Source organism: Apteryx mantelli, chromosome 5 (assembly GCF_036417845.1).
Source record: "Apteryx mantelli isolate bAptMan1 chromosome 5, bAptMan1.hap1, whole genome shotgun sequence".
NCBI lineage: Eukaryota > Metazoa > Chordata > Aves > Apterygiformes > Apterygidae > Apteryx > Apteryx mantelli.
This window is the reverse complement of record NC_089982.1, coordinates 18,141,013-18,161,491: the sequence shown is the minus strand read 5'-3', so window position 1 is coordinate 18,161,491 and position 20,479 is coordinate 18,141,013. Positions and strand designations below refer to the sequence as shown.

The following is a 20,479-nucleotide window of genomic DNA, read 5'->3' as shown; positions in this document are numbered from 1 at the left end:
CAATTAAAAAGGAGAGGGTAAAAAAAGGACTTGAAGAAAAGAGAACTAAAATGCATAAACTTGACAAGCCTTTTGGCAGTGACAAGGCTATCATATTTCAGCTATAGATTTGATAGATTCCTAAACTGAACTGCTGTTTCATGTGCACTGTTGGATGTTTTAGTAAGGCTTTTGCTGCTAAAGAAAAACCACTAAAAGATTCCACAAATAAATGCTTAATTGATGTAGGCAAGAATATAAATGGAGACTTAAAGGCGGGGGGAGGAGGGAGATAAAATTTCTGTTGTGTTGTTGAAAGCTAACATCCTTTCACTCTCTCTAAGCAAATACAACATTCTGCAAGAACAGTATGTAATTATGTGTCTTCCACTATTATAATGAAAGTGTTTTGGGGTTTTCTCTTTTCAAACTAAAGCTTTCCAGCAAAATGAAAGAATTGGAAGAAAAGACAGCAGAACACAAGCAACTTCTTGGAGTAAGAGAAGATCTTATTTGGACTCAGCAGAGGTTAAACGAAATGGAGCAATTGAAAGAGCAAGGGAAGATTACAGAGTCTAGATTGGAAGCTAACAATTTGGAAATTCAGGCAGTTCTTCAGCAGCTCAGTGGATGTCAGGAAGAAATAAAGAGCCTCACCCAGGAGAGGGATTACCTGAAGCAAAAAGAGGAGATTCTCCAAGCTGAGACAGACCAACTCAGAGAAGATATAAAGGAGACTGTTTCAATGGTAGGGTTTCTACCTTAATCAAAATGGACCATACACTTTAAGGGGAAATATTATAAGAACACTTGTAAATCATACTGAAAGATATAGGGAGGGGAGGTTTTTTAAATTCAAGGATTATTTACTAATGTGGTGAAACTTGTGCTTTTTCGTGTCTGTGTTGTATTCTTTCTTACTCTAAAGAACATTCTGGCACATGAAGAACTGAGAAATACACAGAGCGCTCTCAAGCAATCTCAGGACATTATTAAGAAGTTAGAGAAAAGTATTTCTGAGAAAGAATCTCAGATTCTGAATATTGAAGAGGCACTAGGGAAAACTATTAATGAACTTGAAATACAGGTAAGATGTTATAACTTTTTAAAAGTTGAAACAGTCCTGTTTTTCAATGCCTTGAAATTCTTTGAAGGAGTCAGCAAACATGTAGATAGGAGTGATTTAGTATTAACGTGTTTCACACCTAGCTGATCACCTTGCCATCTCTTCAGCTTGTCCTTAGGAAATTTCTAGATATTTGGTAGAAAGTGGACAAGGCAGAAGTACTGTCTGACCCAAGTCTTTACCAGTTGGTGATTTGGCCCTCTCTGTAGAGCTGTAAGCTGTCACATATGCTCTAATGAACCTCTGCTTAACTAGTGTGTTCCATGGCTGACTATTTGAGTGGTGGTATTGAACAGCAAATAGAAGAAGAGGTGAGGTTTGCTAATGACTTTTAACTCTCAGTCCTGGTGAGAAGCCTAGCACACACAGCTGTGAATAGCAGCGGAATTCCCATCATACAGCAGAAAGCTGATTCAGTGTCTTTGTGCCTGTGTCCAACAGTTGGCAGGGATTGCTGAGAATGTTGTATGTCACACAATTGCTTCAGTGGCTGGAGCTCCTCTTAAAGGAGAAACCATAGCATGTGAGATGGTATTTTTGCTTAAAGTATATCAGCTACCAGAGCCAGTAAGTCAGTGTGGTACGTTCAGCATTTGTGTTTTGAAGTGGATATATAAAAATAACCAGAGATATGTTTCTTAATTTGAGAAGAACAAGTTGGAATGTTTTTCTAGATATAAATCTAGACAGCATTGCAGAAGAGACTGCTAAAAGATTAAAGGAAAATGGATGGTAAACCAAAGACTGTTTAGGAGTCTCTTAATTTGGGAGTGAGGGGGGTGATATTAAAAAAAAAAAAAAAAAAAAAAGGAGTCAAATGAAACTTTTGCATTTTAATTTTGGATTTGAATTGATGAAAATGCTATTTTTGCATATTTTGTCTTTGTAGTTATCACAGAAGACTGAAGAAATAAAAAACATCACATTAGAGAGAGACCAGCTTGCTGAAGGAAAATCAGAAAATGCTAAAAACCATGAGGAATGTGATCAGCTTCAGGTGCTAAAGGAACAAATCTTTCTCCTTACACAAGAAAACAATTCATTGCAGAATAAACTGGACAGCTTGCATATGAGAAAGGAGGAGTACGAGGAGGGCACTTTGGTAATTATTATACTAAGGCTGTAATGGAAAAGATACTTACTTAATCTTTCACTTGAAGAATGAAAACAATTTGCAAAACTAACTGGCAAAAAGGGTCCTACTACCTGATTAAAGACAGTTAAATAACTAAATTACTATTATTCACCTGAAAGGTATTCCACCATTATGTTAGTTGTATATGGACAACTAATAGTAGGATATGGTGCACACTTTTACTGTAGATGGAATTTTACCTTCATACAGGGTAACAGTGTTCTGAGTTGATCTGCATAGAGACAGTTCTCTTAACACAATAGTTAATGAAAATTTGGGGTGGGGGGAACTGCTTTTCAAGGCATATAACTGATTTTATTTTTTTAACTGAAAGCATATGTTAGGGGACTCCACAGCCAAGACTTCCCATAACTGAAGATGCTGATTAGGGGTGTGTGTATGTATATGTACTGTATATCAAGGCCTCACCCCCAAGCCTTAAACTGTGGCCATAGAGTTCTATTTCTGGTCACTTGTTTGAGAAAGGATCACTTTGAATTTTGTTTTTATGTCTTGTAGTTCAAGAAGCTCTAGTTATATATTGGATTCAGGTGGATCTTGTTACTCTGAATAAAAATGCAAATCTCTTTAAAACATGGCATCTGTCTGTCTTACACAGTCAATCTATTTAAAAGGTCTCCCTAAATGTGTTGGTTACTATTCTTGTCTAAAATTCCCCAGCTTCAAGAAAAAACTGTTGATCAAGAATTACTCGGCTTGAGAGAAGAGCTGAGCCAGGCGCAACGGAAGTTGCGTGTAATGGAGGAAATGAAGACTAGTGAATCCCCAAGGGAATCTAAAAAGATGGGAGGAATAGATTTTATTCCAAAACCGCATGACTGTCAGGACATGAGCACTGCAACAGAAGGAGATGATAATCTCAAAATGCAACTGGAGAATCTCCAAAATGAGAGAGAGCAGCTCAGGGAAACCATACAGGAGACAATTGGCATGGTAAGAAAAATAGCATGATTCCTTTAGGACAACATCCTTTAGAAAACTTCTCTCCTAATATTTAAGTGTTATGTAAACTTAATGTACTTTAACTGTTTTGTGTCCAAAGAATTCAGAGCTGCAGGAGGAGTTGAGATGTGCTCATAACTCTCTCAAGCAACATCAAGAGACTATTGTGGAGCTAAAAGGAAGTATTTCAGAGAAAGAAAGTCAACTCCTAATAGTGCAAGAGGCATTGAGGAAAACAACTGATGAACTGAAGCAGCAGGTTGGATGTGGTTTTTGTTTGTTTTTTGTTTATTTTCTTTTTTCAAGCAAAACAGAAGTTCCATCAAGACTGGCAATGCATGTCCTGGGCAGATTTCAACTTAAAGGGTTCAGTAAAAATGTAATAATTAAAAGCTTTTCCCTTCTTTTTTTCCTGGACTGCTTCCCAGAAGAATGCCATAAAAATATAAAGGCAGTGGAAAGATGGTCAAACTGCAATTTGAATCACAATCACAAGCTATAAGCCTTATTCATAACTAAATATGCCTTAGTGCTGGAAGTTGAAATATTATTTGACATCACTGCCTCAACATATTTTCCAAGTCTTAAACTCTTAAAATATTACATGATTCTAATAGTGTGTTGTCTTTCAGCTATGTAACTCTGAAAATATTCTAGCAACTAAAAGACAACTTGGCTCATTCTTTAATTTATTGCACTATTGTAAGTTATAAATTTGTCTGTGACTACTTTTTATTATTTAGATGTGTGAAACTATTGTGACGTTTAGAACATTAATACTTGTTAGAATGAAGCCTGTCTGCCCATTTCTATGGGTTTATGATGAGCTGTAGGTTTTTACGTAAATGAATGGGTATATCAACAAGATAGAAGCATTGGAATTTGATTAAGCTTTAGCAGATTTGTCACATCCTTCTTGGCTTATGACAGTAAATGAATGGAGATGTTTTCTGTTAATATAATGATGAAACTATAACAGTCTATAGGTATAGATAGTGCTTGTGAAATATCCAATAACTCTTTCTCAAATCAAAACTTAATTTGCAGAAAACAGTAAAAATCTAATTTATTATGTTTCATTGTCCCCATAATTATGAAATTACTTCTACCTATGCTATAGATGATTCATGAGATTAATGCCAATCCTTATTTGTTCTTTCAGCTCACAGAAATAACTGAAAACCTGACTCGTGTCTCTTCTGAATATGACAAGCTACTGGCAGAAAAAGAGCAAATTGAACAAACAATGAATGAGCATATTTGTCAGCAGCTTGGGAAAATCACTTTACTTAATCAAGAGAGAGATGAGCTTCAGCAAATGGTAGAGAGCTTTAAAGTAGAAAAAGATCAGTTAGAGGCCAACTTTCGTGAAAGCAAAGAGAGAGTATGTATCAAACCTCTTAACCTGCTTTTAAAGCACGAACATTTATATTATTCTGAAATACTCATGTTTCAGCCATGAAGCCTTCTGTTGTTCAGTATCTTCCTGTCCCCTGTTCTTAGCTGGTTTAGGATCTTGGAATCTTTGGTTCTCTCTCTGCTGCTCTGGGTTTAGACAGTTGTCTGCCACCTACTGGACAAACACTCTCCAAGTTCGTTTTTCCATCTACAGTGACTTTGCTTTTAGCACTGAATGGTAGAGATAACTTAAGGTTATTGATATCTAGAGGCTCAAGTCTCCTGCCACTTCAATCCACAATGAGCTGATGAGGAGAAAGCTAACCCAGAAAGGAGACAGATACACTATCACATTTCTGCTACGTGATGTTTTATTTTCAGGGCAAAGTTACAACTTCATTATTCCAAATATTTGCGTGAAAAGTGTGCTCATGTTGACCCAGTATTTCAGACAAACTTGACCTGATATGCAGTTAACAGAAATCAAGCTGTTTCCAGAGTTAAAAAGAAGCTCTGCAAATTCTTGTAAGAAATAAAAGCTGTCATGCAAAATTAGTTAATCTTGGATGGAACCACTAGTCTCTTATGAGTGTGTGTATAGAACAATTATATAAAAAGTAGGATTGGCAAACCCAAGATTATCAAATCTTTATCATCAAGCTAATCTTTCATTTTAGATGTGGACCTCCCTTATAAACAATTAATTTAAATTATTCTTGTACTTCATGACAGTTGCCACAAGAGTAAGGATATCTTGTAGGGTTTTTTGCAAATATAGCCATCCACATTATCTGTTCCTCTCATGTCTCTCCTCCTGCAATTTTTGCCTTCAGTGTGAGTATGCATGGCTAGTTTTATTTCCCCCCCTCCGTGGTTTTGCTTGCTGTTGTGTGGGTTTCTTTTTTAACAGGTAAAGACTAAAACCTCTGAAGACTAATCTCCTTTGGAGTTCTTAAACTTGGTACAGGGAAATGACAAGTGAGAATTTTTTTCAAGTAAAAGACTGATTATCCTGATAATTCTCTCCTAGAAGCTTAAATGTCTTTGCTTAACGTAATACTGAACTCCTGATAAGCAAAACTTAGTCATACTGATTAATCATCCATGTATCACCTTGTTTCGCAGTCCATGCGAACTCTGACAGAAATGGAAAACCTGCAGGAAGAACTAAAGCATCAGAAAGAGCAAACTGATCTCCAGAAGAACATGCTAGCAGAAAGAGAAGAAAAACTGCAAAACACTGAAGAAAAACTAACTAAAGAAATAGATGAGCTGAAAGAAAAGGCAAGTACAGTAAAACAACTACTCTTAGAACTAACTTAGGTAGCCCGTGATAATTTGCACTGTTTCTACTGTTCAAATAGATGATGTCATGGTGATACAAGTTAGCAACTGATTTCTTCTGAATGAAGAGGAATTCTTGCTAATAGTTGTGTTCATTTTTGTCCTATAGATGGACAAGCTGAATCAAGAACTAAACTTGGTAACTAAGGAAAGACACCAGCTGCTGGATGAAATGAAAGAAAAGACTGAGAGTGAAAGTAGTAAATTTCAAGAGCTGGAGAAACAGAGTTATGTGTTAGCACAGGAGAGAGACCAGCTCCAGAAAATGCTGGAAGATATTCGGGCAGAGAAGGATGAACTGGAGGTCAACCTACATGAGAGTGTTGAGAAGGTGCTTTAATCTGTAATAAAAGTATAATAGCTGTGAATGAGAGGTAGAGGAAGGTGCTTAATTCTTGAAGCTGTTTTTAATAGTATCTTTCTGGGTGTAAAACACTAATTGTTTGAAGAATATCAATATATTTTATTTATTGTCTTGTGGAACTGTATATAAAGCTGTACGTAAATTGTCTTTCATAAATCTTATCCGAGGATGCTTTATTTAGGTTTTTTGGGGGGTTTTTTGTTTTTTAAATGAGGAACAGGAGAGCACACAGGTTTAATTACCAAAAAACTTAACAGGTATTTTCTTATGAACTTGATGAAATGGCATGTTTTGCAGTTGAGCTCCAAGGCTGAAACTGAAACAGGCAAGCTCTCTAGGCATTTTTAATTTTCCTTCTGGACAAGGCATCTCTTAACAGGTAGCTCAGTTTAATGACTGCTTACTGAAATGGTCTGGTAGCGTCTATTGAACAGCAGCTCCTATTCAGGCATTTGGTAATCGTTTCAACAATCTGTAGTTGATTTTAAAATCTATGACAGGAGGAGAATCTTACTCTTGCTACCAGCATCTTCTGAATGGTCCAATCCACCTATTCTTGAGTGTTGGTTTTCTTGCTGTGAAACTTCAGCTTCACCTAAAACTCAGTGTTTAATTTAAATTATTATAGGGCTGGTATTCCTTTGTCAAAGACATTTTTTTCAAAGTACTCTGACAACAATTCAAATGATAAATTGTTTCAGATTGACAAGCATCTAGAAATTACTTACTGTGAAACCACACTCAAATCACTTCTCTGCCCTGTTACTCATCCATGTAATAGGGACTGCAGAAAACAAGTCCAAGTGTGTTTGTAGAACACTGTGTAATTATTTACATTGACAAATACTAAGGATTTATGAATATTCTAGTTGACAGGTTTTGCTTTCACTAAGCAAAACCTTCTCAAAGACAAAATGTTAATACAGTTTCTGGAACTAAAGCAGCTTGTTAGTGCTAAGTATTTTGACTCCTACATATATTGAGTGGCCTAGTTTGTGCAAAATAAATTCACATGCTAGCTCAGAACTTAATTTTATTTCCTTTGCACTGTGTTTTACTCCAGATCCTTGAAACTGAAAAGGAATTGAAGCGACAACAAGAACTCTTCAACAATGAGAAGAGCAAATCTGAAGACAGGGAAGAACAATTGTTAAAGATTCAGAGGCGGTCAGAAATCCTAGAGGACAGCCTAACAAACAAGGTAATATATTTATTTTTTGGCTTCCTAATCTGCATTTCTGTTTTCTGATGTTTTATCACTAATGTGCTAAACTTTTGCTTAAGATGAGTCCTACTAAAATCTCAGAGCATCATTTTTATAGGTGCTATAACAAGCAGAAACATGGACAAAGGCTTTTGTACAAGTTTCTCTGGTGTTACTATTTCTAAGCATCACTAATTTGTCTTGGCCTGATAACTAACTGGGTTATCCGGTCTATTAGAGTGGACATATGGATGCAAGCTCAATAAACAGTAACTTTATATGTGCTTTAAAAGGTACGCTATAGACAGTATGAACCTAAATGGGTTTGGAATTTTTCATGTTTTGGACACTTTCAAACTGTTGTTCAGAACATACTGTGTTTAGCTATTCCCAACTCAGTTTACTTGCAGTTTTCACCTCTTTGCTTTTGACCTGCCAAGCTTTTTATTTGTGTCCAGAACAAGCAATATAATTACGGATTGCTTCAGGTTAGCAGATGCATTATTGTTCTATTCATTAGAGCAGATGGAAAGAAAATTACATTGTCCATCTCTTATGCGAACCTTCAATTTTTTTTTGCTTTTGATGTGGACATGGGATGACTACTCTTTTGTTCCTTTTTTCTTGCTTTAGTGAAGACCAAAACTGACTGAAGCAGAGCTCTACAGGTGTAATGCTGTTCCTTTCTTTTAATTTCTTTTCACAGGTGATTAGAACTTTTTTAAAACTCTTCTTGAATTTTTTTTCTTTAACTGTAGATCCACCAGTTAACTGAGACACTAAATAGTGTATCATCTGAAAAAGACCAGTTATTGGCTGAAAGAACTAGTCATGCTTTCCAACTTCAAGAACAGATCTCATCAATTAATCAAGAAAAAGATGAGCTACAGAAACTTCTCCAGGATGTCAGGTCTGAGCGGGACCAGCTCAAGATAGAATTGCAAAAAAATTCTGAGATGGTTGGTGTTGCAAGTTGCATACCTAACTTATGAATGACTTCTTATCTTTTTGAGTGGTACCTAAATATTTATGCGTTTATTTTAGTGCATTGAAACAAATGCAAAACTGGAATGTGCTCTGGACCAACTGAAATGGAAAAACCTGAATGACCTGTCAGTTCAAGTGAACACACTTGATAATGCAGAACAGAGGTATGATGACAGCCTGAAGGAAAAAACCTTGAAAATTAAGGTAAACTACTTCTCTGCTTATGTAAGTGTAGATGTTAAACCTCTTATGTGGAGCATAAACCTTGCTTCTGTGTATAATGTGTAAAATTGCTAGTACATCTTGCATACATCTTGCTATGATGCTACAAGCCATGGGGCAGATTGGTGTGTTACTGTTCAGTGACGGTGCATCCCGTTCTGAGAACTTGAATTGCGATTCTGCATTTAGACATCTCACTTGATTTCGTTATTGTCCAGCTGAAAATAACTGGTAATGTAAAAGTGCCTCACCATTTTTTTTTTTGCAAAATTACAAAAATACTTTCCCTTCCTCCCTCCCCCGCCCCCTTCCACCCCCAATAAATTTGGCTTCACTAAGTAGCACCTTCTCTTCTCAAAATAGAGAAGTCCTGTAATTCCTCAGTGTTAATTAGCTGTCCTGAGTACATCCCACTACGGATGTGAGTACCACTAACTTATCAAGAATATAAACCAAGATTTTGGGATATGTATGAAATAACATGAAGCTCACCATTGTACTGCAGTCTGCACAAATGTGCAGCAGAATCAGGGACCATTTAATACCTGCTAGAAAAGCCTAATGGCTTCTTCAGTTGACACCAAAAGTTATAAAGAAAGAGCTGAAACTGTTCTGCAGTTTTGTCTTCTCCATTCACACCAGTTATGCTACGTCAGCAGCAGGGAGCTAATAATGAGGTGCAGACAACATCATTTAGGACCCTCAGTTGCAGCGTTCCCTTCTGAGTCATAGCTGGGAGCTTTCCAAGTGATTGCTGGTGTATGCACACAATAAAAAGGATCCTATATTTATGGGAATAAATAATAAGTATTACTAATATGTGGAAGTTTCTTCTGCAAAATATTACTGATGTCATCATCACATTAGTATTCAAAAGACTATCTGCTCATATGGATGTTGAAAATAGACCAGATTGCCATATGAATGTTACCTTTTCTTTTAATGTTCAAAAAGGATATTTATCACTCCAGGGCACAAGCTAATCTAGAAAAAAACTATCATAATAAGCAAGCTGATCTTATCTGCTGCAATGTTTCTTGTGTCATTTCTTAGATATCTTGTGTTAGTGCCTGTTGGATGACAGGCAGTTACTATGTCAGCCCCAATGTTTTCATGGGTGTGGGAGAATTAGTAAATCCTGTTTTTTGTTTTTGACTGACAACCAAAGATGGAGGCAGTACTGGCTAATAAACTTCGACTGACTTTCTTGCTCCAGAACGTCTAATGTAGCTTCAAATAAGCAATACTTGAAGTGCAGTTTACTGAGTGCCTTGGCATCTGTTCCATTTCTCAGCCTTCTCACTGCCTGGTCACATCTGCCTTTATGGAAGGTGAGGAGAGCTTTCCTAGAAAAGATTTTGACAAATGTTAGTTAAAGGAAGAGAAGGGGCGGAGTGCTAGGAACAATCTGCCTGGCAGATGAATACACTATGAAGCCCAAAACCAAGAGACATGATCTTTTTCCTTCACCGAAGGACTGACAGAGCAGGTCACCTGGGAGCCTGTCATGACAGCAGTCCAGCAGGCAAACTCTGGATGGGCAGCAAATTTGGTGTCTCTCTTCATATAGGTCTTGATGTGGCCAGAAAATCTAGATCATGAAAATAATTTGAGCTTGTAAAATGTGCTTTTCTGGAGAACTAAGAAATCCTCTGCTTTTGGTCTGGCTCAATGTTTTTGTCATATTTCTACAGTGTGTCAAAACTGAAATCTTAGTCTTGCATCTTTTCTGTTGTAAAACCAATACATGCTCTAGGGGGTTGTCCTGGAATCTGATGATTTGTTTTAAGTTTCTGTTTAAAGCTAATCACTTTATTTCTCTTTTCTTTATTATGACTGACTGAATTTGTTTACCTTGCACTTAGGAGCTTCTTGAGAAATTTCCAAACATGGGGAAGAGATATGAATGTCTCTCTACAATGTCTCTTAATCTAAAGAATGAACTGAATAGTCAGAAAGCACTGATAGCTGTGATACTGGCTCAGCTTTCATCGGAGCAGACTAAACAAGTCAAAAGGCTTCAAACTGAAAACGAGAAAATAAATGGTCATCTACAGAGTTTACTAAACAAACTGAAGGTACCAACTTAATGCCAAATGTGTAGATAGCTTTATATTACTTTGTTTTATACTTTTGCTTAATAAGCTCTTTAATATTAAGGCTAGGATTCTTTATGCTCTAGCATAGATTTTACTGAATGCATGCCTCATGGAAACTTGAGCTGATAGTAAACCCTTTACAATCCTGGAAAAGTGAATTTCTTAATCAACCTTAATTTCTGACCGTAGCTGAGCTTCTTTGCAGAGTATTATTTCATTGACATTAGTTAGTGAGAAGGTAAGTTCTGTTTCTGTGCTCCACAAATAAAACTATGGACCCCTGAGTGCACATATCATTGCAGGGAACAAAAGGGAGGCATAAGACCTTAGAGATGTTTGTTTATTCTGTGAACCCATTTAGTAGTCCAATACATGTGTGGCCTTGCAGACCTTTCCTAAGGTGCAGTACAGTGGAGAAACTGATTCAAATAATAATTAAAAAAAACCCTAAGAGAAATTAAGAAAAAATTCCTGTGAACTTGTGCAGAAGCAATGTTTGTTTTTTGTTTTTTTTTCCCCTGTTCCTTTATCTACCATGAAAGGTGGGGTTTAGCTTGTTAGCTTGTTTTCTTGGTAATAAAAATACTGGGCATAGTCTTGAGAGGATAAGTCAGTCATCTTCATAAATATCCATTGGCTTAAAAAGTTTAACAAGCTTTCCGAAAAACCTGATCTCATCATTTCAGATAGGCTGTAGTTTGTTATCTTTTATCTGTAGATGCCTTTCAACTTTTATGGCAGAAATGTTTGGGATTGAAGTAGTGAGCTCAGTCAGAATAAAGCTTTAAATCAGCATGGTGGTGATATTCTTGCAAATAATCTATACCTTTCACAACTGCAGAATAGAATAAGCATAGCAAAGAATACTTCATTTTGCCTTTTGAAGTCTAGGTGCATGGAAGGCTCTCCATGCATAGAGCCTTTTAGGCTTTTTGGCTTTTTTAGAAGTCAACAGAAAAAAACTGCATACTCTGGAAATGCTGACCCAGCTGAATATCTTATGTGCTGTATATCAATGTCACATATGAACTTAATTTTCTTAGTCACACCTCAGTCATCTTGGGAATCTGTGGACTGGGAGAGTGAGTAAACTGCTGAACTACAGAATCTGGAGTTTTAGCTGAGTACAAGGTACTATTTTGAAGCATGCTCACTGATAGATCCCTGTGCTCTTGTAACAGTTTCTTTTCAGTCGTGTTTGCTGGAAGAAGGGAGATTATCATACTACTGTTAACAAGTATGAAATGGAATTGCTTGAGGAGAAGAGAAAACAAGATCAGCTACAAACTCAAATTCAGTGTCTCAAGAAGGCTTGTTTGAACCAGAGAGAAATATCTTCTCAAGATTTGAACATCAATGAATTGCCACAGAATTTGCGCTTGGATGCAGAGGTAACATTTGTAACAAATTCCAGACAAAAGCAGATCTATAGACCCGCATATTGTGGGGCGTGGGGTAGTGTGAATGTGCTAGTCCAGTGGGCATTGCTTTTATCTGTGCAAACCTCACCTGGGGAGGGGGGAAAAGCACCAAATTCATATCTTTTTGTGCTACTAACTCAATAGAAGTGAAGGCTATGTTTTTATAAAGTGACCCAAAGTGAAATTATTATAAAATAATGGGAGTGATATTTACTTGCTGTGTAAAAGTCATTTTAAAATGAGGTAGTATTTTAAAACATGAGGTAATCTTTTACTAACATGCTTTCTCCCTGTCTGCGCCCCCAGCACAAACCCACACCCACCCATCTCTGCTGCCAGTATAGATTGTCTTTTCATTTTCCCAACAGGATGTAATTCAAATACAGTGAACTTTCTTGTAACCTAGCAAACATGGAGTAACTAGAAGCTAAAAGTCTTCCTGTAAATCTTAATAGTTAAGAGGCCAAAATGTATATTTCAGTGGGTCTTTTATTTACCAAAGCAATGTTTAAACCTGGCCCTTTCTTGCTTCATTTTCAAACTGCTTTTTTATTTTTTTATAAAGAATATTCTCAAAGATGTATCAGAAATGGAAAGCGAACTTCTCAGCATAGAGGCAGAGTTACAGCATGAAGAAAGCACTAGAAAAGAAACGATGCAATTTTGGGAGGCTTGTTCAGGAACTCACTGTGATGCAGAAGAACTTAAAGATGGGTTAAAGAAAGACAATGAAAGGCTTTTACAAGTTATTAATTTCTGGACTCCTAAAGTAAAGGTAAAAAGTTCATCATTTCCTTCATCAGAAACGTAGTTTGTGTAAGCCATCTAAAAATCTCCACTATCTGGTTAAAAAACAAACATTAAAAAACCTCAAAGGATCTTTAAGTTTACTCTTCAAGTATTATCAGCACTTAATATCTTTGTACTTAATTGTAAAAGGTAGAGATATTTAGAAAGTTTTAAAGGCTTTTTTTCCCCCTTCTCCTCCATGCATCCCAGCTTGGAAATTTGCTTTTAAAAACCTTTCTGGGAAACAACTGATGGCTTTGTCTTTTTCTTAATAGAATGAATCCTGGAAACTGTGTTGGAAATTGTTACATAGCTTTGCTTATAGAACTTTGCAGCCTGATGCAATCACTTCTTTTTCTTAAGATTTTTTGCCCACAAGGCTGTCTATTCTCCAAGTCAACTTCAGAAATGGCTAAAATAGTTTCTATAAAACTTAATTGTAGTCAATATTCTTGCCCCTCTTCTACTTTCAAAAGATAAGTTATTCTAGAGGTGGTTCTGCCTTCATTACCCTCTTTTTTTTCCCTCCTCTTACCCTGCTGCCCCTCACTTTATTTTCTCTGGGGAAAAAAGACTAGGAAGTTGTTCTATTTGGTTAGAAAGTACATTATGATAACTTTGTATAATTTCATATGCCTTTAAACTTAAACCCTGCTTAAGAACATATTATGGGAGGGAATCCAGTACCTACTGGTTAGTTGTTGGGAACAGTCTTCCTAATTCCCAGCATAAACTTGGTCCTGGTCTGTTCAGTGTTAGTTCTTGTACTTGCATTGGCCTGAAGTATGAAGAGCTCATCTCCTTCCTTCCATGTTCTGATTCGGTGCTATCCCGCTAAGTTCAGCCCATTTCAAAAAAAGCTGTGCTGCTTGTATAAGAGTAATAGCCAGCTTTGACTTTGGGGGTTCCCCAAAGTTGGCAGGCTTTTCAAAAGAATTCCTTGATGCATGTATTTTATAGTTCAAAGCCTTTAAATAAAGGAAAAAAAAAAATCCAGTATAATTCTGCCATTTGCTGACAAGTGTGGAGTTTTGTGGAGTTTTTTCTTTATCTGACATGCAAGGCATAGGGGTCACTAGAATAGTCCAATGTTGTTTCTCAAATACTTTCGCTTATTGTAGTCAATTAATATACTCTAGTAAAAACTTCGTCAAGCTATTGTTCTTTCTATGCTACTTGCATTCAAAAGTCTCTCCGCTATAGTTCCTTTATTTCTGTAATGTTAGAATTTGAGTTAATGCAGAAAGATTGGCAAGTTTGTATTTCCTGCCCCACCCCCACCCCCCCTTTAGAAATAAAACCTAGCTTTCATTTCATTCCAGTGATTCTATTTCTGGTAATAAGCACTTTCAGTTGTGATGCTGAAACAAGAACGTGACACTAACGCAAGCCAAGTTGCTTCATTTCTTTACTTATCTTATTTCTAGCTGGTTCAAAAATGATTTCAAAGTTAGTTATGTGATGTTACTTAATTTCAGGTACTCCTTCAGCTTTCTTCAGAACTGGATGCCAAAACTGCTGATTATTGTAAAAGAGCTGATGTTGAATGGAAACTAAGAAAAGAGAAAACTGAAGAGTTGCTTCAGGAGCTGAACAATATTAAAGAACAACTGGCACCTGGTGCCTCTGCCAGTCTTGTTTTAGAAGAAGAAAACTATAGACTTCATAACAAACTGAAGGCTGCAGAACAAGATATAAAGGTACAAAACTTGTTTCTAAAGAAAACTGTTCTGATGCTTGACTTCCAAGTAAGGGTACTTCAAACTGAGAAGAAAATAAATTGGGATTTGATGGTAACTGTAAATCTGTGCCTCAACACTGGCCCAGAGCACACTTGAGTTCTTGTAGCTGCTTCTTATACTCAAAGTAGAATTTCAAGCTCTATTGCCTATAACATGAGTTACTTAAATTGACTGTGTTCTATATACAGGTAGATGTCAGTCTAGAAACCCCCATGAAATGCTCCCAGTTGTTTCTGAAGTATTAATTCTAATATAATATTGTGATAGTGGTGATGTTTCCTTTAGGTATATGGTACTTACTATGTCGGACTGGGAACTGGAGTAGGGTTTTTTCTCCCCCTTTTCTGCTCCCCAATTCTAGGAATCGGACATCCCTTTTAAGAGGGGGTGGGGGGATTAGAAATAACTAGATTAGAACTCAAGCTGGCAACTAGATACCAGAAACTTTTCCCTGTACCACTTTCTTAAATATCATAGTTACCCTTGCTCAAAGCAGTTTGTTTAAAAATAAATGACATTCAGTGTTCCAGAGTACTAGATGTCAAAGTCAGGTGGACAGCACTAGACTGTGTATGGCAAGTGTTGGTTTTTAAAATTAAAAGATAACCATATGCTGTTACACTGATATAACTCTTGACATAACTTCTCATAACTGGCTGATATTCCTCAAAAGGCTATGGAATTAAAAATCCAAAAGCTGGAAAATGTAATAAATGAAGTAGGAAAAAATGTCCAAGAGAAGGATGACAGGATAAACAAGTTACAAGAACAGATAAGAATGAAAACAGCTGCAAGTGAGCTCACTCAACTTCAGGCCAAACTAAACGAGACTGAGAAGTGCCTCAGAAGAACCTTAACAGAGAACCAGAGTCTCCAGGTATGAGCAAAATACTTTACTCCTCATGTTCTCCACTGATGTGTCTGGGAGGGAGCATGCCTGAAGAAAAAGGCTGTAGAAGAAATGTAGCACTTGAGAGTTAATTTACTGTGCTGTAGAGTGCTTTTAGAGGTGAGTGCATTACTCTAGTACAGATTTTCACAGCTGACCAATGCAGCTCTCAGACAAAATTTGGAGCCTGTGTTACCACATTAGAAGTTAAAGCTATCGCTTGTACAAAATGATGCATTTCTAAAACACTAAGCAGCAAATATTTTAAATTTTGAAACTAAAGCATGGATTGTTTTTCTACATAATCTATTTGCATATTAGTTCAAAATTCCCAGACTTATATGTGCAAGCAAGTCAACAAAAACTGCAAAAATATGGTTGCACTCAAAACACCAGAGTCTGGATGTCAGTGTCATTGCATTGCCAACTAATATTATGGTGCTACCTGGTAATGCAGGTGGGCTCTTACTCAAAATAACTTTCTGCTTCTAATCTTGTACAGCAAAATCTGGTAGGCCATAATAATGGTACAAACCAAGCAGCCCCCAAATTCATTACTAATAAGTAACAATCCTTTCTTCATACTAGATCTCTTCTTTTCTATTTAGGCAAAATTAGATAAAGGTGCTGAGTTGTACAAAGAAGAAATTGATCATCTCAAAATGCAGCTGGTAAAATATGATATGGAAAGAATGAAACAATCCAACTCTTTTGACAAGAAGTAAGTTAAACTTTAACAAGGTAAAACTTGAACTGCTTAGTTCTCTTATGTTGTGGAAAAAATCAGAAGCTATGTTCATTTTTAGATATCCTTGGTTTTAATTCTAGCTGAATTCCAAAGAAAGATTAAAAACTGTATACATCTGAGTCAGGTTGATTGCCCAACTCCTTCCCAACACATCCACAAATAAATTTCAACCAACACATGTTCAGCCATAAACCAAATAACTGTTCTGACTAGAAGTGAGGAGAAAGCAGTTAATAAGCATTCTGCATCCTTCCCCTCTGGTGAACTACACAGAGAATAATTCTAGTCCAGTTTTGTTTTTCTGCGCTTCACCTAAAATCTAACTGACAACCAGATGAGGTGTTTATCTCCTTTTACCTGTATAACTTGGATTTGTTCCTATTTAACAGCTCATTTGGAAATCGAACTAGCTCTCTGGCAACTTTAATAACTATTAAGCTGTACAAAATAGTGGTTTCTTTTCTCCCCTTTCCCCAATATAGACTTGCTAATTATAAAGCTCTTGCGGAACACCAAGAAGAACAGTTGAGAAAACTAAAAGAAGAACTTAGAAGAGCACAGCAAGAGCAAGATGTTACAGGTAAATTCAAGATAAATATAAGGGACTCTTTCATGTTACACATTCGATTTTAAGGTTACATAATTGAAATCCAGATCAAGATGTAGGCTTTTTATCCCAAACTGGTATGAGGAGGATTGAATGCTTTGGAAGAAGAGACGTAAGATAAAATGGGATAGCTGCTTTTACACTGTATTAGAATCACTGCAGTTTGAGGGTGTTTTGTTGGGGGTTTTTTGGTTCTGTATGTTGTTTGTTGGTTTTTAATTTCTCTAGCTGAGTTTGCAGGTGCAGCGTGATAAGAAATTACAAGATCCTTCTTTTTTTTGCAACTTCAGATTTTGCTTATGCAGTTTTGTCTAAGAGCCCTGATGAGTTCTGTGGCTTGTGTTGCCATTTCTTCCTTGATTGATTTCACAAATAAATAGCTAGTTCTACCCCTAATCATGACATAATTGAAGCTGCAACTATTTTGACTCTAAATGACCCGATGGAGAGTCTTTTAAGCTGCTTAATATCTCCCTGGCAGTGCAAATACTAGTGTGCAGGTGTATAATAGTGTATAATATATATTAGTGGTATAGTATATAATATATTGTATATAATAGTATATAATAGCTGTTGTAATGGCACTTGTAATCTAGTCAAGTTTTACAAGACGATAGGAAGGAATCTTTTATAGTCATGGCTTAAAATATATTGATTTGATTTTTAAGTACTGTCCACATAACACATTTGTATAAACTATTCTCTAGTGGTGTCAGAAAAAGAAGCTCCTCAGCAATCACAAATACCCCTTACTTGTGGTGGTGGCAGTGGGATTGTGCAGAGCACACAGATGCTTGTTTTAAAATCTGAACAAGCTAAACTACAGAAAGAAAACTTGCAGTTGAAGAAACAAAATGATCTTCTGCTAAGGTAAGTATAAAGCTGATCAGCAACATGTCAAATATTTTGTTGCTATTTAACTATGCATGCTGTAACTGTTTCTTTTGGGGAAATCTATAGAAGAGTAACTAAATTAAATCTAAATGTAAGACCTAAAAGAATCTAGCAAATCTAAATCTTTAAAGTTAGTGAATTATTGCTTATATTTATCAATCTAGCCTTGAGCTTTAAACTGCTTTCTTTTGTAACAGCTTTTTTAAAAATGGGTTTATCAAAAGCCAGAAAAAGTACTTTGTTTAAAAGTTATATGAAAAAATTGTGGCATGGATACTTAACCATTAAAAAGAAAAAAAAAAAACAAAAAAACACCCTTATGCCTTCTAGATAACACTGATATTGCTATACTAGGAGGCTTGCATTGCTATGCATGCAGTAGGTCATCTGAAGGTACAGGATCTGTCCTGTCTGGATTTTTTTCTTTACCTAAAGAAATTAGTTTAGATTTTTCTCTTCGTTATGTGTTCTTCCTTTTTTCCTGTTCAGTAATGAGCTTCAACTGAAAGAGGAACTTAGAAAATGGAAAGAAAGAGCACTAAAACTGAAAGAACGATCTTCAAGAGAAACTACTCGGGAGACAATACCAAGGTCTCCAAGGAAAACAGTTCCATACTCTCTTAAAGAGCAAATGCCTTCTCCCTCTGAGAAACCTATTTCTCAGGAAACTGTGACTCAGGACACATCAAAGCCTCTGCCACTGACTTGTCCAACGAATTTCTTTGATAATTCCAACTTAGGTACACTAACAGGTACATAACGCAGTATTGTCCTCTTATTAAGATTAGTAGAGACAAAACATAAAGGGTGGTCTGTGAACAAGAGCAAGTGACCTGTACTTTCTCTATTCAAACCTGAAATTTGCACAGTAACACAATTTTTTTGAATGCCTAGTCATTTGATTGTTGAAGGGTTGACCAGCTGAAGCCGTGAAGGTTATGCATGCACTACAGATCCTGAATACCTGCATTGATCTTCAGGGTCTGAATGTCCAGACATTTTTTTCCCCTTTTGCTGCAGTGGAAGTGTTGATAATTGCTGTAACAGGTGAATAAGTAGGATATCCTATTACTGCATAGATAATCTGGAATGTTTTGTTGCTTAGCTTTATGTTAAGCACAGACTCCTGGCAAAATTGAGTCTCATGGACCACTCTGTCATTTATGCAGTGTTAACTGCTAGTTAACTGATTTCTAAACTTCTTTATCAAGATGGTAGATTTTGGTCTTTGACATTGAATCTGCCAGTCTGCCTTCCTCCAGCTGCAATAACAGTAGTTTTGGTATTTTCCTCTCCCTCAGCCTTACTCATGATTTATTTCTGCCCTAGTGACTTCTGGGGAAGTCTTCTAGTGGTCTGTACTAGCATATTAAAACTACTGCCTTCATTGTTACGCTTTGTTTTAAAGACTTAGACTCCAGCAGCTATGCTGAAGACTTTATCAGTTTGAGGTATTAATGACAGACTGCCAGAAAGAATATGATTCAGCTTGTTGCTATCTCTTGTGGTGGCCAACCAGCTAATAGTACAGGCTTCTTCAGAATGTCATGTTCCCATCTTTGAGATCAGAGGCAAGCTTTGATAGGTGACATCTAAAACACTAGTCAGGATTAAATTGCTGTATTCTTACTGCTTGTACAACTGGGAAAGTTTGTGTTACTTTAATGTTCTTGTTTTCTACATAGATACACGACCTGCAGGAATAGAGCCTACAGAGGAACACCTTAAGCATTGGTTTGGAACTTCAGAAAGAGATAAAGCCCCCGATTGTACCACCCAATAAAGGTGTTGTCTGTAAGCTGTCTCTACAGCCAGAGTCTGCATACACAGAAGATAATTGCTTCAGGTGAAAAGCCATCATCCTCTTCTACAAATTGTAGAAAGAGCTCTGGTAGCATATAAATCCCTTGCTTATTGGAGCTGCTGCTTCCTGTGGTTGGAAAAGCTGAAATAGCACATACATGGAAAAGCTGAAATAGCACATACATGGAAAAGCAGGAATGCTGCCTGCAACCTGCCAATGCTGCAGTTTTACCTTGGTCTTTTTTCTTTTTTTTTTTTTTTTGAATGGCAAAGATAGCAAAGCCTATGTACTGAAAAGAAGATGGAACAGGGATGGATCAAAAATAATCTACTGTGAAACTTCTCAATCTTAAACTTTTCATTCTGTCATTCGTAAAACAGCCCTTCTCCAGGCTGATTTTTGTATCTGGATGATATTGAAGTGGAAAGAACTGTTCTCATTAGTTTTTGTTCCTCGGGATCTGTTTTTGTATCATGTTTTCATAAGCCCATGGGAGTGGTGTTTTCACCACAATTTTAACCCTTGTATCTGGACACTGTAACTGAAATTATTAGTTTTCTGTTTATAGGGCACACAATCAAGGTTTCACGTTTAAAATCCTTTACAATACTTCAGCAGCTCTGTCACTTATGATGCCAAAAATAACTGCATCTTTAAATATACTTCCAGTTCCTGTGCAGAGTTGGACATCTGAATTTTTTTAACAACTCATGGAGCTAACTGTTGGCAGGTTTTTCTGTTCACTAGAGGAGCAGAAACACTGT

General features: G+C 36.6%; 1 protein-coding gene across 1 annotated transcript in view; it reads left to right on the top strand.

Annotated features, from left to right (window-relative positions):
* The window catches only part of CENPE (centromere protein E), a 38,851-nt gene extending 18,863 nt beyond the window's left edge, over positions 1 to 19,988 (top strand). Inside the window, exons 24-44 of the mRNA XM_067297575.1 lie at positions 416 to 727; positions 908 to 1,066; positions 1,995 to 2,207; positions 2,922 to 3,194; positions 3,304 to 3,462; positions 4,366 to 4,587; positions 5,727 to 5,885; positions 6,055 to 6,276; positions 7,373 to 7,510; positions 8,272 to 8,472; positions 8,558 to 8,704; positions 10,588 to 10,800; positions 12,003 to 12,212; positions 12,808 to 13,017; positions 14,510 to 14,731; positions 15,447 to 15,650; positions 16,271 to 16,383; positions 16,893 to 16,990; positions 17,725 to 17,887; positions 18,401 to 18,663; positions 19,597 to 19,988. Of these exons, the coding sequence (XP_067153676.1) occupies positions 416 to 727; positions 908 to 1,066; positions 1,995 to 2,207; positions 2,922 to 3,194; positions 3,304 to 3,462; positions 4,366 to 4,587; positions 5,727 to 5,885; positions 6,055 to 6,276; positions 7,373 to 7,510; positions 8,272 to 8,472; positions 8,558 to 8,704; positions 10,588 to 10,800; positions 12,003 to 12,212; positions 12,808 to 13,017; positions 14,510 to 14,731; positions 15,447 to 15,650; positions 16,271 to 16,383; positions 16,893 to 16,990; positions 17,725 to 17,887; positions 18,401 to 18,663; positions 19,597 to 19,694 (3,999 nt within the window). The 3' untranslated portion in view covers positions 19,695 to 19,988. The remainder of the gene's footprint in view (positions 1 to 415; positions 728 to 907; positions 1,067 to 1,994; positions 2,208 to 2,921; positions 3,195 to 3,303; positions 3,463 to 4,365; positions 4,588 to 5,726; positions 5,886 to 6,054; positions 6,277 to 7,372; positions 7,511 to 8,271; positions 8,473 to 8,557; positions 8,705 to 10,587; positions 10,801 to 12,002; positions 12,213 to 12,807; positions 13,018 to 14,509; positions 14,732 to 15,446; positions 15,651 to 16,270; positions 16,384 to 16,892; positions 16,991 to 17,724; positions 17,888 to 18,400; positions 18,664 to 19,596) is intronic.
* Positions 19,989 to 20,479: the final 491 nt, after the last annotated feature.